General features: G+C 36.9%; 1 protein-coding gene across 1 annotated transcript in view; it reads right to left on the bottom strand.

Moving 5' to 3' along the window:
* The window catches only part of AVEN (apoptosis and caspase activation inhibitor), a 120,036-nt gene that overhangs the window by 91,871 nt on the left and 9,474 nt on the right, over positions 1-18,691 (bottom strand). The window contains exon 2 of the mRNA XM_009283684.1: positions 1,902-2,082. Within this exon, the coding sequence (XP_009281959.1) occupies positions 1,902-2,082 (181 nt within the window). The remainder of the gene's footprint in view (positions 1-1,901; positions 2,083-18,691) is intronic.

The following is an 18,691-nucleotide window of genomic DNA, read 5'->3' as shown; positions in this document are numbered from 1 at the left end:
ACTCCATTCCCTCTCCAGTACTCCCCTAACTGCTTGTTGCAACTGAATTGGATCCATTGTGCAACTTCAGAATGCCAAACAGCAATATATTAACAGAAGTCAAAATTATCAAATAAAGCAGAGATGCAAGCGTCTTCTCAGATCACTAGAAATAAAGATGACTGCATTCTCAGTCTTCGCATATAAGCCAAAGAAACCATACAAAGAAACCCCCCGACACACACTGCTTTTTTATGTGACTCCAAGAAATCTGCATTATTGTTTAGAAGGTACTTTTTTCTCCCTCTGAAAGAAAGTGCTTTATTTCATTGCTGTTTCTTATCAATGTATTTTAATGCCAAGAACAGTCACAATATATCCTAAAATAAAATTAAGCACTCCTTAAATGAAAGATTTAGAATTAATAACTAGTAAGAATACTAACTAACAAGATTTTAATTTTAGGCATTAGGAGAATCTACAGAGTAAAACAAATGGGTCGGTAATAACTGTACTGTTAATAGTATAACTTACTAAAAATACAAATTAGTAGAAATATATAGTATTTCCTTATATCCTCAGTTCAAAAGTACTATTCATCAGAACATTTTAAAGACATTCTGAAGGCTAAATATAAAGTTAGAGATATTAAAGTTTGTTTTAAAAAGCTGAACTATGGCAACATGCAGCTCAGGGTAGATCTCTTGATTTAAAAAGTTTTGAGTTCTGATATCTACTTTGCTCCCCAGGCTATGTTACCTATCCAGCTCTGAGGTCCATACCAGACTTCTTGACTCCAACACTGTTTACCATGCAACATACCATTCAGAGAAGTCAATACACATCTCATTATCTACGACCAAAACTGGCAATTTAGGCCCAATTCTGCAATGTTCATGCAATAACAAACTTCAGAAATTGATTCTGACACAGAGAAAGCAAGCTCTGTTCCTTGTTTCTTTACCATAGATAATTTCTAACTTACCCCTCCAAGTTGTGGAGGGGTAAGTTAGAAAATTCCAATTATTTAGATTTGAGAAACTTCAGAGCTTCCAAGTTGCTCAAAAAAACCCCCCACCCGTAATACATTGTTTGCAGCTTTTTACTGAATGGCATTCCAACACAATGGCACATCAAGAGTTTCTAAAATAGTTTTAGGTAACTGTTTTTTGTGCAGCTACCCATACTATTCATGTATAGGTAAAAAAAATGGGATCTAGTACAGCCTGTCCCTCCACCTCCTCCTCCTATTATCTCCTTTAAAGAGAGGAAAACAACTGATCTTTATTGTCAAGGACAGCAACACTTGCTATTCATGTACACATCTGTACAGTGTTGATTACAAATCTTTGTCAAAACAAACAACAGCAAGCAGCTGCTTGACTGCTTTGCTGTGTTTAGTCATACTAGCAACCTTTTTTGTTTTCTGGAAAGCAACGCAATGACCAAGATCGGCAAGAAATTCATTGTCAGCAAGAACAGGCTCAAAGTAACTGGATGCTGCACACACTCAGACCCATACATAGTTTCATGAGAAGGCTATAAATGCAGCAGCCCTCTTTTACCCCCCATCTGCCACGGCTCGGTGCAGCCTGTACGCTATAAGGCTGCTCCCATGGAGACTTTGAACACTCCTAAATACATCAATGGTAGACTTACTGAGGCAGATAGGAATGGTATTCTAGGGTCCTGTTTCATTATCAAGGACAACAGCCAGAAAAGTAGTAATGTTTCAAATGCAAAACTAGACTTTGAACACTCCTAAATACATCAATGGTAGACTTACTGAGGCAGATAGGAATGGTATTCTAGGGTCCTGTTTCATTATCAAGGACAACAGCCAGAAAAGTAGTAATGTTTCAAAATGCAAAACTAAAAAAAAAACAAAAAAACAAACTATATATAGAGTAGAAAATGCTTACCTGCTGAACTCAGCAAAACACTGAAGTCTGTTCCTCTCTGTGATTCCCCACGTTCACTCTGCCCCTCTTTTTCTGTATCGTCATAGCGGCTCCAGTTGGAAAAAATCTTTCTTCTTGAATAGCTTTTCAGTTCTTCCTTCTCTTCTTCCTCTCGTGATTCAGTATCATCATCCTCCTCTACCTGTGACATTTAAACAGACAGTTAAGCCATTGCAACTCAATAGCATTTTGTTCTGTATTTAAACAGTCATTCATACAAACTCCAACCACAGAATTAAACCCCAGAAAGACAAATCAGCCTGGATCCCTGTCAAAATTTTATATCAGGTGCTACCATCTTCCTGAACTGTATGTAATTCATCAATAGTATAATTAAAAGCATCTAGTGAAGCTTCGGTTCTTACAGAGGTCAAGCAATGACACTGATGCAAGTTCCAGGTTTCCCTCCTATTCTGGAAGCCCATAATGAACAGCTTCCTTCCTGAAACTAATAGCAATGGATAGGGAGCAGAACTAAGAATTTAATCACAATATCTCTGTCCAAGTGTTGCAGCGATACAGATGTTAACTGAAAGAACTGATGTTTGTAGAGCAGAAAAGGAAAAAGATAACAAATACTGCAGAAAAACATCCGGAAAGGGTGATCTGTGTAAGAATTTCCATTATAACCAACTACATGGTCTTAACTCAAGTAATATCGAATAATTAATCAAATTAATTTACTCCATGAAAGCCATTTTACAGAAATACACATGGAAAAATTAAATATACTGCTGGCAGTCAACCTACTAGCCCAAACTCTTAAAAAGCTCTAGGTCAAAAGGAGAACTCATTGCAGAGTCAGCTTAAGATGCAAGCAAAATAGGCACTTGCCACAAGTACTCAACAGCTGTGGAAAACTCTCCCTTCCCTTGAATCCTCTATATCAACAGAGCTCTCCTCTCCCAGAGCTTGGGGTTCAGCTGGAATGACTATTGGTTCACAAACAGAAAGATTTGCTTCCTGGAGGAAGGAGCACTCAACAGGCAAGAGGAAAACTGAGAGCAACCAGAAAAGTTCTCTACAAGATACTTGACAAGATAGTCAAGAAAGAAGAGATTCCCACCATGACTGCTCCCAAACATTCCTGCTGACAGCTCCACTCTCTCTTCTCTCCTTTACTCCATCTCTCCTTTCACAAACCACAGTGTGCTGCTGCCGTAAGATTAAATTTCACTGTCCCAACAGTAAGTACATTCTTCATGACCAGGGCAGTGAAATTCAAGTTTATCTACACTGCTGTAAAGCTTAAAGCCATCGCCAGTCAGTATAAAATAATTTAAAAAGCAAGCTACCTTTCGGTAAGTCATTATACATCCATAAGCCAAAACACCCTTACAGCTCACCATCAGATACTGGCTTTAAGGAGGACCTTGGCTTTGATAGTTTAAACCAACTGTAATCCTGAAATAAATGTGAAGAGCAATTATTTTTGTTTAAAAAAAGCCCTTGTAAGTGAAGAGCTGCAACATCTTGTGCAGAAAGATTACCGAAATGTCTAGTAGTTACTGTGTTTCTAAAACGACATCAGGGGTTTTTTTAAGCACATACTATGGACTTACATACTGGTACAACATTGGACAACCTGGTAAAAACAACTGCACAAAGCCACTATCAGGAACAAACCACCATCACTCCATTAACTTGTTTTATAATCAGTGAGTTACTTTCTTAGCTCAAGAAAGGACATAGAGCAATGCAACACATGTTTTAGATTGATTTTAGAAATCCATCGTGAAGAAGCCTTAACTACCCCATAGAAAATTTTGTAGTTACATTTTGGCTCAGCTAGACAAGGACAAACTGAGATTTTCATGTTCCTTTAGTGTCCAATTACACAACAGAAAAACCTCTATCAATGCCAAATAAATCCCTGTTGTACACCAAATACTGTATTTACATGCAAGTACATAATCATAAAAGGACGAATGGCAGACAAAAAAGTAGGAAGTAGCAGTTTGTGGACAGTGAAGCATTACTACTCCTTAGTTCTGAAAATATATTAAAAATGACCAAAAGTAGCAGTGAAGCCTGTTTCATGGCTTTTACACAAATGTCCACTGAAAGGCAAAGCATCTTCAAACACGATTGTGAGAGTTTAGATTCTGCCATGTTTGATGTCTTAAAAATTACTGCCCAGCATATCACACAAGTAGCAAAATCAGCACTAGAATAACAACCTCCCAAGAAAAATAATCCACCAATCTTCATAAACAAGTTTCTTTCAGCAATGTTTGAGAGATCTGGTTAGGAACAGCATGAAGAAATGGTAAAATCAGAGAGCTTAAAAACAGATTAAAAGCTGTCATAATTATACAAATATAGTCCCAGTTCTCAAACAGCTGACAAGAAGGAAAACGTTCTGTGCATTCTCACTGGTTCTGTGCAACTTTTAGGTAAATTCTGTTTTCTTTCTATTCATCAGATAAATACACTAAAACGGTTGTTGTGGACAAACGGTTGTTTGTGTGAGCAAGGGGATGAAGTCACAACTGTATATTACTGGGGACTGATCCAGAGCTATAGTTTCCACAGAACAGAGGCCAAATCCACTTATATCAAGATAAGAATCAACTTATTTCTCTTCTATTCTTCTCCTATAAATTGAATGATCTGCTATAATCCAGCAAACCTAGTTAAATTCAACGCCCAAAATAACTTGGAGTTGATACAATTCACAAGTCAAAGCAATAATAGTGCTACACAGATAGATCTGTTGTACTCTGTTTTTAAGGAAAGATCAGAATAACCTTAGGCAACTATGGCATTATATATAATTACTTACTATAGACCTGTTTAAAGGATTCACTCCTTTCAGCTGTCAACATAAACAAAACAGGAGTATCACCTTCTTATTTTAACAAGCTTCCAGTAAACTAATATGGATTCAAATGTTTTCTCTTAAACTGGACTAACTTCTTTTTCACATTCTGTTATTTGCTATGTTACACAGCACACCTCAAGGAAATTTCATTTCTTAGAAGTAAAATTGTTAACTTGAACTTTAAGAAATAAACCACAAATTCTCAGGAGTGTTAATAGCAGTTGTGCAGCCTGGTTCCCCATGTACTGTCCTAAGGTTTACTTTTGAAATGAGTAAACTTCAAATACAAACCTGCTTACATTTCCAATAAATATTTAAAGGAAAATTTTACATGTTGCACTGCTGTGCTATGAGATAAAACTGCAAATAATCACATTTGAATATTCAACATTCAAACAACTTAAAGATGCATCTTCACCATTAAAATTATCAAATACATAAAAAAACTCTGATCAGTGAAGCTTCAGAAAATAATTTGCTTCTACCATCTCACGAGACAGCTACCATCTAAAGTAACAACCTCAGAAACACATAAACGTAAATTTTCATTACTTTCCTCTTAGCTGCCTATTCAGCTAGACTATATGCTGCTACCATTGTCATCATACCTTACTGAAAATGAGTCTTAATCAGTACAGAGCAAACATCCGTCGCATGTGTAATGAAATAAAATAACTTCCCTCCTGCTCCATCATCCTCAAATAACAAATGACACAAGTTGAAACAAATTCTAGAAGCCAACTCAAATATAACCTTTAAAACAGCATTACTTAGGTAAGGAGAAAAACTTAGGCCTTTAAACAGTATTGAACTACATCTACACATTATTGCTCAGTGCTATAATGCACCATGATACCACAGGAGGTATAATATTTATCTGCTGTGCCTCTGTTTCAGATAGTATTACACACATTACCATTTGCACATTTCATTGAAATTTTGAAAGTGGGGAAAGTATGCAAAAGCTCAGCTGAACAAAACCAGGAAAACTTCAGACTGTTTTGCATATCAGAAGAATAAAAAAAATATACAATGTTCTGCCTAAACACTAAGTTCAAAGTCGTTCAAACAACAGTGAAAGAGCCAAGCTCTCCTGCAGAGGAGCTTGCACAATTTGGCATCTTCCGCCAAGGAACATATTTTCATCCTTTACCAGAGCCTATGACTCCACTTTCCTTCTGAAGGAAAGCAAAATGCATAGCACACAACCCCAATCTACAGTCTTTACCACAGCAAAAGGATATTTTAGTACACCCTCCTTTATACACTAATTTTGCACACAGGCTTGGGGACGGTATGGTATTGAGAAAAAATAGGAAAGCAGGCTTTCTGTTTGACTTTTCTTACAGACAAGAACATGTTGATTCACACGGTTCAGGAATGAAGGTGTCAAAATGAAGTAAATATTGTTCTGAACAGGCAATTTCCCCGGGGCCATCCTTCTGCACTTCCCTGGAACCCAGAGCGGTTTGGATCAAACCAAGGCTGAAGTACATAACAGACAAGGTGCAACAGTGACCTCTTACATCCTGCTTCAATTACTCAACCGCTCTTCACTGTAAGTGCAGTCAGTCCTAGCACATTAAGCACACGTGTGCAAACACTCAACAAGAATTGTTGAACTCGCAGCCCTTTAAAAAAAACCTAAAATTGCATTAAAAGTCAGAGCTTCCATTAAGACTTTCTAAAACTGTATTTATTACCCTTAGGAAGCCACAGGAGTTAAGGCTTATAGCCCTCTTCCCATTCAGTTCTATTAACTCTGTAAGAAAAGTTTAAAATATTTAATCTTTGTTAGTACTTGGAATACTCTACAGTGACTGGGAGGAACACAGAAACAACATATGTTCAGCTTGCCTTTGTTTGGGCCAACTGCCCTTCCCCTTTATGCAAGTATCATGCATTATTAATTTCCATTCTTATTTATTTTGTAGTATTTCTCCTAATTCTCTTCCTGAGAATGTCACTTTACAGAACGTATGAAAACACAGTTTGAGCTTTTTTGTTAATCTGTTAGAAAGAGCATAGCTATTTGTCTCCTTCACCTTCTTCCCAAATTTGTACAATAACCTTTTCATTTTATCTTTAGAAACTCTTTACAATTATATTGATCAAGTGCTACTTTTCCCCTTTGTTACTGTAACTTCTGCATTACTGTTTTGAATGTTAACACCTCTCAAAAGATACACATTTCCTTAATCTTTTCCATTCTTTATTAGGGGCGCTTACCTGCAATACCCCAGACATCTTATACATCCACACAGAGTCCACAGTAGTTAGCCGCTGCCATGCATGGACACTTGCATGTTCATGGACAGCGATAACCACTGTCTACTCCCTACATTTGCTGCTCTCCCAACCAGCAACAGCACACACCAATTCCTTGAGTAAACTTCTGTCTTGATTCCCTCTTCCCTTCTTGTAAACTGCTGTAAGGCTGTGGCCAAGCGCGATGACATTCAGGCTTACCTGTCTCAATCCCAATTTCTCTTCTCCTCAGGGGAAAAGGCTAGCAAGACAAAATGAAAATATCCCATGGGTTGAATCTGACCTAGACTATCAGCTGCATCATGAGTGGGCATATATCTTTCCCTCATTTTATTTCAAATAGTCAGGTGTCTGTGCAGAGACAATTTCTCCTCTCCTCCTCATCCCAATTTGAGCAGCATCTGTTACTGTCAAATTCTCACAGATGGAATTTGTAAGTCATAGGGTCAAAAACCCATATATTATTAAGCAACAAAGCAGTTCGCGATCTCTACACTTTAAATTGTTTCGCAGAGTAAAAGTCTGTACACATAGGCTTGTATGAGTGACAGTAAGTAAGGTAGTTTGGTTGATATTAACTACTGAGTGTTCCTCTAAGCAGACATAAGTGGAAATATGAAAGACTTACAGTTACACTTTAATGACTTAAATTGCTCTTGGAAAGACATACCTGCTTTTAATTTCATGGTTCAAAGTTACTGCTGGTGTAATCAAACAGGAGCAATGAGATTACACCAGGAATTATCTGAGCACAATATGAATACAACACAAGCTCAAAAAGATTTCATTTTTTTGTAACAGTGCTCATTAAATGCACTTTTTTTACCTTTAATCCAGAAAGGTACAGGGGAATCCCCTGACAGCGTTATTTGCTCTCTCGCAATGATTGATAGGCTTATACCTTATGGTAGTTATATATAGTATAATAATCTTCAAAAAAGTTTTTCTGATTTTCCACATTCCCTAATTACAACCCCTAGATACATGTTCCACTTCTCTGTCTTGTTAGTAATTAGAGATTTATTAACATTAAATCTGAAGTTGGTAAAGAAATACATTATCTGATTTATTGTAGTGGAAATTTAATTGGCTCTCTAAAATACAAACTGTATAGTATATTAAAGAAAAACAGAATATATATGCAGAATTATGGCAAACAAAAGCAGAACTGTATTTTTAAGTGCATTTCTTAAATTAATGCTATTATTTTACAAAAGACAAGTACTAGTGGCAATTTTATTGATACTGATGCAAGTTTGTAGGTGTTTAGAATCAAGATGTCCTTGCCCTACATGAAAAAATACAGAACATTATCTTTATGAAGTTACCTAGATAGACGACTGAAATTCAACAACAGCATTTGAAATGCAATTCACAATGATATAGACAAACAAAAATTTAGTTTTAAAAATAAAAAATAAAAAAAAAAAATCAACAGTGAATTAACAAGGTAAACCTGTCTGTCAGTATATTATATACATACTCCAATATCTGGGAAAAATCCCATGAAGCACGCCAACACATTGTTCTGTCTACCTAGGAATATTAATGATAAATTTTTGTACAGACAAAAAAGAGCAATTTAGAACAACATAAAAAGGTCAGTACAAAGTAAGAGTGGAATACAATCCCCCAAACTATTCTTATTTAGTACTCTTAATCCAGATTTTAGAAAAGTAAATGGAATAAGACTTGTAAATTTCCCTGAAAAATAAGATTTTCCTAATGCAGTGATACCATAAGATACCATAGCTTCTTTCAGAGACAGAAAAGAATATTTTGTAATAATACTCAGCAACACCTGCCAAAAAACTGTGAGCGGTTAGCTTATCTGTACCAAATTGTTTTCAACAGACATCATATTCACAAGTCTAACCACAGTAACAATGAAAAAGTAAATATAATAATCTTGTCCACCAAATTATTTTGCTTCAAAGTTCCTGCTTATTCTATCTATGAGATACAAATAATTGGAACTGATTAAAAGCTTCAAATGAAAGAGACTGTTTTCTCATTACTGTTTAACTGAAAAAAACACCTCTAAAAATATTCTTTGCACTCAGTAAAGTTATAACATGATCAAGCACCAGGAGGCTACAAGTCGTACTTCATCTTTCTCACAGATCATTATTAATATTTCCACAAGCTATAGCCATATTTTGTATGAATCTTACGCCTCACTGAATTGGAACAACAGCTTCTATTAGGAGCTAAATCTCTCCCTTAGACTCACTGAGCCAGAAAAAAAGAAAAAGCAAGCCCCACAGGCAAACGGCTTGGTTATTTTGTTTGTAACTACTGATTTAAATGGCAGACTATCTTCCCTTTCAAAGAACTAGAAAAGAATCCATAAATTCTGATGTTCACTTTCCACTGCTATCTCAGAAATACCTCTGTAACCTGCTAGCACATGATTAGCTGCATGGTCCTTCAAATGGGTGGCTTACAGGGGCAAAGTGAACCAACCTCTACCACACACCACTGAAGCTTTGTACTGCCGCTTCTAAAGACCCAGTTTGAAAACTGTTGACTCACAGATAAAATAAACTTAATAACCATGCAATGTACGTTCACAGGAAGAAAGTCTCAAAAGCTCTATTCTCTAACGTTAGAAGTAGACTTTGGAACTTGGTAAAGCCTGTCAAGTAAGTATTTATTTCGGAAACTACGTATTTGAAGACTTCGCTCATTAGATACAGGATTTTCCAAACTACAAAGCCACCAGCTAAAATGTAGCTCTACTCATTTAGATTAAAACTCCAAACTGAAGGATATTTGATGGGATATGTTGCGAGAACAGTATCATTATAAATTCAGCACTCATTCTGCACTAATTGGGAAACTCAGTAGAGAATCAACAAGCTGTGTTGAATGTAGAAGTAGCCCTTTGTCTCCCTTCCCCAAGGCTGAGCCATGCTGTGAGCAAAGAGCCTGTAGGAAGCTTGTCCAGCTGCTGTCTGTAGATAAAGAGACTTTTGATTTTCTAAACTTGCCAAGCAGATGCATTTCCACCAACAGAAAATCAACTGTATTTTTTATTTAATTCAGTGGAAATGATTATATGAAAGTTACTGGCAACTATGCAAACTCATCAAGCAATTTATACAAAATTGTCACATGGACCTGCACAAAACCTGGCAGCTCTATTACTTTCAAATTGACAGTAACTTAAGAAAGCTGAATGTTTTTCTTACAAACATGCAGTCAAAAATACAAGTGCAAACATAAAATAGGAGCCTCTGTCTTGACAGAAATGACAGGTTTCAAGAAAACCTTACAAAGTACGTATATTGCCGCAAAGGTTATAGCATTTTCAGTTAGATTACTGATTGTTCCTATAGGCTGTATTTGCCAAAGTCGGAGGGTTATATATTGCATACACATGGATCCACATATGTGAATGTTGTATGTCATATTCTAAAACCAAATTATACTTAGTATTCTGGATAGGTTAAGGAAAATTTCTACAGAAAGTTATTTGTTCTTACCAAATCTGCCATTCCTCAATAGAAGTATCCTAAGCTGCATTAGAAATTGACTGTATTCAGAAATTGATTCAATTCTTATGTGTTAATGTCACAGTATTATAGACTAATCCAAGCTGAAAGGAATTGCAAGAGGTCATCTTGTCCAACCACCTACTCAAAAGAAGGTCAAAACTGCAATCAGACCAAGCAGGTTGGGGCTTTGTCCACTCAGGGCTTGAAAGCCTCTAATAGTATACCTAATTCTTAGTGTTTCATGTTGTTGTTTTATTCTAGCACTTCTAAAATTGCAAAAGCAGTTGTATTAACAGCTTTAACAATAACTTTTAAAGAACACACATGAGGAGTTCCGTAACATCATGGAATCAAAGTTTATTGACGGTATATATTCACCTCAACAGTTCAATAACAGACTTTTTAAAGGATACTGTTATTTTGCTAGTCCTCATGAGTCAATGAGTAAGACAGCCTCTCTCAGTAAACATATCTGTTATAAACTGATATGTATTGAAAAGCTTTGTACTTCCGCAACCATATCAATGCTGAAGTAACAGTATGACAAATTATGTAAAAAGCTCACTCAAAGCAGCATCTATCTGCAGAACAGAGAAAAATTTGAGTCTTATTCCTAACCCACAAAGGTTATTTCATAAAGTCTGCTCAAAAGGGTGAAGTTTAGAGAACACCTCAGTTACACAGACAAGTCTAATGTTTATTTAACACCCCCTACATGCACACAGTTTTAGAACAAAAACAACACAAATCCAGCAACTCTCTACCAAGATCAAAACCAACATGTTGAAGAAGCTTCAGGGTTTCTCATGCAAGGAAAAAATATGTGACAAAGTTTCTCAATAGATCAATTTTTTGCCACAACAAAAAAAACCACGAGCAAAACAAAAAACAACCTTTCGAAAGATTTCAGCTGTGCTATATTAAGAATGAAGGGTTCTCCAAACTTGTTACATTTGAATAACAAGATAAGTATTTCCTACCTTTAAATTCAAAAATGTTTGACAATACTTAGTACCAAGTTAAAAGTTTAGGGTTTTTTTAAATGCATCTATTTTGTAAAAAAGAAAGCACATAAGGACTAAGACATTATTTTTCTATGGATTTGAAAACATGAAAATAACTAGTGATATTCACCCACACTGTTATATTTTCAATTGGCACAGCATTAAAGAAGAAAAAATTATGAAAGATGCCAAACAGAACAGTATTCTTTGAAATTGTACACCTAAACTGGCAGAAAAATAATCAGTAGTTTTGTTCTCTTTCCTACTGTTAACCTTCTACCAGCTTAAGTTCTTTGTATCAGTTCACAGCAGAATCAGACAAGCACAAATAATGGTTAGATAGGCTGGAAGCATGCCATGAAACATGGGATCTGGGAAGCAGGTCCTTCCTTCATATCTGGCAGCAGTTATCCGCTAGATTGGCTAAGCGTACTGGTAAGCCATATCCTTGGCTCTACTTTCCTGCAATGCTAAACTTGTTTTTCTAAAGCCAATTTTGTTTTCTCTTTCCATTAAAGACTTGCAGATTCTCCATTACTATTCCTGTTCCACATAATACATGTGGACACACAGGTGTTCTTTGTCAAATTCACATATTTTTAAATAAAAACTAAAAAATATACTTTGCTACAAATATTTATGTTGATTGGTAAAACTGTCAACATGAACTTTAGAACATTTGTGACTGGTTTTAGTTCCCTTTTTCAGTTACTGCTTTAAGATAGTCACTGAGACGTGTAATGCATCATTTTAGAGGTTCAGTATACAAGTATTGATGTTTGGTTCACAGTGGGAAATTCTATCCTGAATTTAAATTAAAACACCCAACATCTGTCACTTTTTCAGATCAACTATCACATAACAATAGCATACTGCAAAAACAAAAATATTCACATAATGAAAATTAAAGCTGTAAAAGGAGACACTACCAATTTGAAACCCTAAAAAGGTACTATATAAGAAATTCAAAAGGACAGCATTCTGCTTTCCTCCCCCCTTTCACTATGTCTGCAACACTGTCAGTAGCGTAATCCTAAGTTTTTCATCTTTCATTGCTAATACACTGCCATTTCCTAATTATAATTTCACATGCTACTGAAAAACCTCACATCTCTACTACCCTTCTATCAACAAACTGGCAGATCCAGCCATCATGCATTTTTGAAATTAAGTTGCATTATTACATTTACGGTGTGGCACAACAAAGCAGTAAGACTTCAGTTACAAATAGCCTCATTTGACGATATTTTCAGAAAGTGGGGTCAAAAAGGGATAATTTTTAGGACCTATACAGAGCCACATAGTAAATCAATGAACAATACATTATATAAAAGATACTAAGGATAAAAAGCAGATTGCCTAACATGCAAACAAAATGCATAACTATAAAGCTGAATGCAAACCTACATATCAAGGAACAAGCAAGCAGGATATAGATATCGAACGACACTGATTAAAAAAAAGAATTGAGTCACACTAGACAAAATAACCACATACTACATCAAAAAGGTACTATTCTCAACTCCCAGGGTTTTAAACGGCATTTCTGAGACCAACACTAAAATTAATTTCTTTCTTTAGATGGTGGAAAAACAGAAAAGACACAAAGTACACTTGATAAACAGACACCAAAGCCCTTCTTCTTCCTTGGCTTTTCAATGACATGAGAAAGGTATGGGCTGGTCAGCGAGGAAGCTGTTTTCCTCCTTTCCATTTTCATAGATGTCTGTAAACCACACAGTCAACATAGTGAGGCAAGGAAAGGGGAAATGAGCAAAAAAAGTAATTCACCAAGGATACACTTCCAAACTTAAAAGAGATTGCAATCCCTGCCTCATAATCAAGACAGGATTTCCCTGACAGTATAACCAAGCAGTGCAGAAAAGCAGCCACTCGCACCCTCCATTATCAGCTTTACTTGGGCAAGTCAGTAGCCCCCTCCCTAGCACAAACTCAGCAAAAGAGGAACTAATCAGCTGGAGTTCCCTCAGGCACCGTGCAATGTGCTGTCCCATAACGCAGCAAATTACTGCCAAACATCTGATTTGTGGGGGGTTTGCCTCCAAGAAGAGTTAGGCTTGTGTTGAATCCACATGCACTGTAATTCAGAATACAGCTGTATGATGGATAACGTGTCTCTATGATGCTCCTCCAAAACAAAAGGCAGCAACACACCACACACCCCCATTTTCAAGCTTAAAAGATGGTATAGGTAGTAGTATAGCTCCCAGAGCAGTATGTCCTTCAACTGCTATACTACAGTTTGAGAATTAACGATGAACATGCTTGGGGATTCTGTCTATGTTGATATTTTGATACATAACACAGATAAAAAAAGGTGTAGAGACATCACACTGCCCTGACTCAGGTAAGTCAGAAGCAGAAGTTAATACCGCCAATGTGTGGCATGCACTTGGTCTCAAAGCAGTCACCTGCTGCAGGCAACAGAAATATGAGAATTTATCAAAAACCTAACTACATCACCACTGTACATTTTGACAGAAACATAAAACTTTCTGCAGCAAAAATAGTTCTGTTTGTCCTGAAATGATATGAGAATAGATGAGGACTGGGGCATAAGAGAGGGGAGTGCCAAAACAAAGCATCTCAAAGATACTGTGAATAAATATAATCCATGTTTATTCAGCTACTGCAGAACTACAGCATTTTATCCAGAAAGTGGAAATAAATTCAATTCCCCCCTCTGCACAAATGCATTTCAAATCACATCTCCCACATCCCATGAGAATACAGTGACTCTACACACTCTGAAATGCATGATCTAGCCTGTTCTCTCAGCCAGACCTATTCTACTTTGTACAGCAACTGGGCACTCCCGGCAGGAGAACGAGAAGCTGGTGGCCTATGCGCCATGCAGATGCCCAACCACCACACACATACAAGAAAAAAAGAAACAAAAAAACCATAACACTTCACATCATTCTTTCTTTCATTCCTGCTCTATCTTTACGACAATATCATGTTTTTACATAAAGTACAAAGGGAACGAAAAGAAGGAATTGAAGGAAATCCAGTTCAAAAAGTATTTGAAGTCCAATGTCAGGTCACTTCTCTGAGAAGTGAAAAAAACTTCACTGCACTTTGTATTTGAAACTGGGAAGAAAACAGACCACAGTTTGAACTTGTTCCTTTTCTCCACATTCTCCAAATCCTTCGCTTCATTACTTACTGCAGATTGAAACCTTTTCATCGTGCATGCTCTGTATCTCAAACAGGCTCTGTGTCCACTGACTGCTTCTTTAAAAAAAAGCATCAGTGCTAATGGCTCTGTAACCTTATGCACAAGCTGTTTCTAATGTAAACTGGCAGACACAAGGATGATTTTGCTATATATTTTGAGAAAGAGCTGAAAATATACTACTTCATTAAGAGACATGTTTTGCTGCATCATAAACAGCATCTTCAGTGGCTAACAAAGGATACGATAAGGCAAGAAAATAAACAATTATTATTGATAAGCGCATCAATCTGCTTTGCTGTCTCACTCAAAATAAATAAACCACTTTTCATTATACTTCCTCCTTCAGGATTTCATATAATTTAGGTAAGATTTTTTCCCCTTCCAGTTACTCAACAGAAAACAAGCATTTGTAAAGTCACTTAATTGCAATTCTTGGCAGCTAGCTTAGACAAGTCAGTATAGGTATTTGCAAATCTTTTTGCTTTTATGCTTTATTTTTTTCCAGACTACACCTAATGAAATGCAAAGACAAAAAAAAAAATCTTGATATTTAATAGTTTGTGCATTAGGATTGCTAGATGTTAAATCTATTCCATCATTACAGTGACACACATGACAGAGTAAGTTAAAAATTATTTCTTCAAAAGTATTAATGGGAATGAGGTCATACACATATGCTTGTATGTTCACAGTCTTCTCATATTGGCATATTTACCTATTGATTAATTTGTAGTGAGCCTCCAGTGATTTTTAAGCATTGCCTCTCATTAACAGAAACAATTTACTTCCCTATTGCTCACCTAGACATGGTAGCTCTTCCAGCACAAGTTCAAGTTTCTATTATAAACTGTTTTTTCAGCTTGAAGGAGAAAGGAAAAAGCTAATGCTTTTTTTTTTTTTTCCTTTAGACTAAGGAAGGAAGAGCCTCGAGAGAGGTTCTTTCATGAAAAGAGAAAAAATATCCCTGCAAAGAGTAATCCTCTTCACTAGTTTGCTCTATTGGTGACCTTTAGAGAGCTCTACCAAAGCTAAAGAGAAGCTTAATTAGCAGAAAGGGCAGCTGAGAGAACAGGTAGCATGAAGAAAAAAGCTTTTAGTCTTTATTGTACAGGATGAGAATTTTTGACAGAGGGATGAAATCCTAAGACTGCTTCATAAATATGGGATACTGGAATTCATCACTTTGGGTTAGCTAAAGATAGAATTAGCCAAGAGAGACATCCTATTCTGAAACCTATGGTTTGCATAACAGGAATGATGTTCCAGTTAAAGGGAAAAACATCTCATGAAGCACACAAGAAAGAGACTTGTTCTTGAAGTTTTTACATAAAACTTACTGTTCAAATGCTTGGAAAGTATGGTTCTAGAAGCTGTCTTACTAACTTCAATAGCAAAAAATATTTCGCTGCCCTTGATTTTTAAAATGTTTTATAGGTAATTCAAACAGATTAGTCATGTGACTATGACCTGGTGTGAACTATAAGTCCTCTACAATATGTAACTCGTAGATAAAGAGTGTAACCAAAGTTTCCTCCCCAAAAACCATCATTGCAGTTGCAGAAAACCAACCTGAAACAACAGAAAACAGTCTAGATCCTGACAAGTCCTTATGTTCAAACCTATTTACAGCTGAAGAAAAAAGCGACTCCTATCTAGACAGAACATCTGTAAAAAGCCTATCATTAAACAAGGCCCAAATAATTCTATACAAACAGATGTAAACCTATCAAGTGCTCATGAAAAACTCCACTGTGTATTGTATCTCCATGTTCATTCTGTGACTATCAGCCTCTTGAGAGACTCAAGAAGCAGTAATGTTGTTTCATTTTTAAATCATCTTTATGAAATTGTTTTATAACTACACCAGGGTGTATAGCACAATGGATGTTTTCAAATATCTGTCTTTGCATTCACTCAAAAAACCCCTTTGATATTTGTATCAAATCTGAGAATGAAACTTACTGCAGTCAATTTGTATATCAAATCTGACTGAAACTTACTGCAGTCATTTTAGAGATCACCAGTCAAAGCTCAGACACCCCTTCCTCATTCATCTCCAACTTTTTTTTGGAGGGGGGTAAGGGGGAAATCCTCTGAAAGATATTTTTCCAAATAGCCTTAAAGAATGTGCTTCCCTAAACCCAACATGCAACATGAGATAAAGTAGTGAAGAATCATTGTCCGAGGTCCTCAACGCCCTAATGCCATACTTACAAAAACAAGATGTTAAAATGTCATTTTATTTTGCCATTGGTCTGGAGTATAATTCTAAAAAGTAAGAGCTGCTGCACAATGATGCTCTGATCCTGCAGTTAACACTACTGTGAAGAAGCTCATTTAGAACTTGCTGAAAGTACAAACACATCCAAATTACCAACAAGATAAGGGAGGACTGGACTATACTTGTTGGGATGCACTATGATCCCAGGATTTTATGTGCACATCACATCTTTACCTGCAACAGTTTGCACTGGTTGCCAGCCCTAGGTACATACAGAACACTAACTGCAGGAGAACTTTGCATCCATTTTGCAGTGGTGAGTTCTAGACGGTGCTCAACTGTCTAGACAACTGGTGGACAACTTCAACTGTAATTCCATCAGGAGGGAAACCGCTTTGAGTCCACTCAAAGCATTACACTGGAGTGTATCCCACAAGGCAAATTTGCACCAAAAAACCCATCCTTGACAGTAACTCAAACTAAGTACAAAGAGCCATGCCAAAAATACCGAAGGAACTAACTTTTCTCACGAGCTCAACTCATTTTTGAATTTTACCTCTACAAATAAATTTTACTCTGAGACAATAATCTTTTAACACCCTTGCTAACAATTAGGGTGAAGTGGAAGGAAAAGAAATAAGGAGTATGGGATCATTTGAGCTTCTGTTGCTTCCATGGGCATACCACCTACTGTTACGAATTAAAAGGAACATTATAAGCCAGTGAAGTCAGCACAGCAGCATAGCCTGAGTAATACAGCCTGAAACAGAATACAGAAAGGAAAAAGAAAAAAAACACCAAAACCCAAAGCCTTAGTTTGTCAGGCAATCAGAAAAAGCTCGAGGCCTCACAACATGCCAGTGACAGAGCAGTAGCCTAGGAAGAGCTGTGGCGCAGAATCATCCCTCTGGTCTCTACAAGACAGAGACCCTGGCTATTCCAGGGTTAAAGAGAGTCTGTACAGTCTGTAACTGTATGGTTATCCTCTGGGAAGAGCGAAGCAGGAATAGAAACAGGACCTTGAGGCAAGGTTCTCACACACTCCAGCAGATTTATGGATTTTACCAGCAGAATGTATTATTAAGTCCACGTGCAGAAGAGTTAAAGCCGTATTTAAAAAAAAAAATAAGGAAAAGCCACATGCACATAAAAATACAGAGGAATCACATACATGAAAGAGAACAGTGGGAAATGGACCCCCTCTATGCCTTACCATAGAACACCGAATCACACAGGCTTAAAATCCTTTCATTATGAACACCTGCAAGAAATATTCCTCTGTACTTGTTATAAGGCTCTAAATCACCACTGAATCAACAATCAGCAATTTTTTGTTTCTTTAAAATACAGTGAAACCTTCTGATCACTACAAAAGGCCGTGCAGCACCATTAGACTGGCTGGAAACCCGTAACAGGGCTCCTGAAACTACGCAGTTACTTTTGTGAGGAAAACAGAAGCACAAGCTTTTTAGCTCAGAATTACTAAGCGTTCCCTTCCTACAAATAACTTTCCTTCAGAGTTGTGTTTCGAGCAAATGCCCAGCAGCAAGTCCTAATAATTCATACGTATGTGTGATTTTCATACGTCCCGCTGCACGTTCAGCAGACATCACCCTGAGATGAGAAAAACATTCCCCCCCCGTGCTGTGCACACATCCTTACTCTTCATCATTTAACCCCGGCACTTTCTCCGCCCGAGGAAGCGCGGCTGTGCCGTGCCGCAGCACGGGGA

This window comes from Aptenodytes forsteri, unplaced genomic scaffold (assembly GCF_000699145.1).
Source record: "Aptenodytes forsteri isolate BGI_AS27 unplaced genomic scaffold, ASM69914v1 Scaffold342, whole genome shotgun sequence".
Taxonomy (NCBI): Eukaryota; Metazoa; Chordata; class Aves; order Sphenisciformes; family Spheniscidae; genus Aptenodytes; species Aptenodytes forsteri.
Note: the sequence above shows the minus strand (reverse complement) of the source record. Positions and strands in the feature narration are given on the sequence as shown.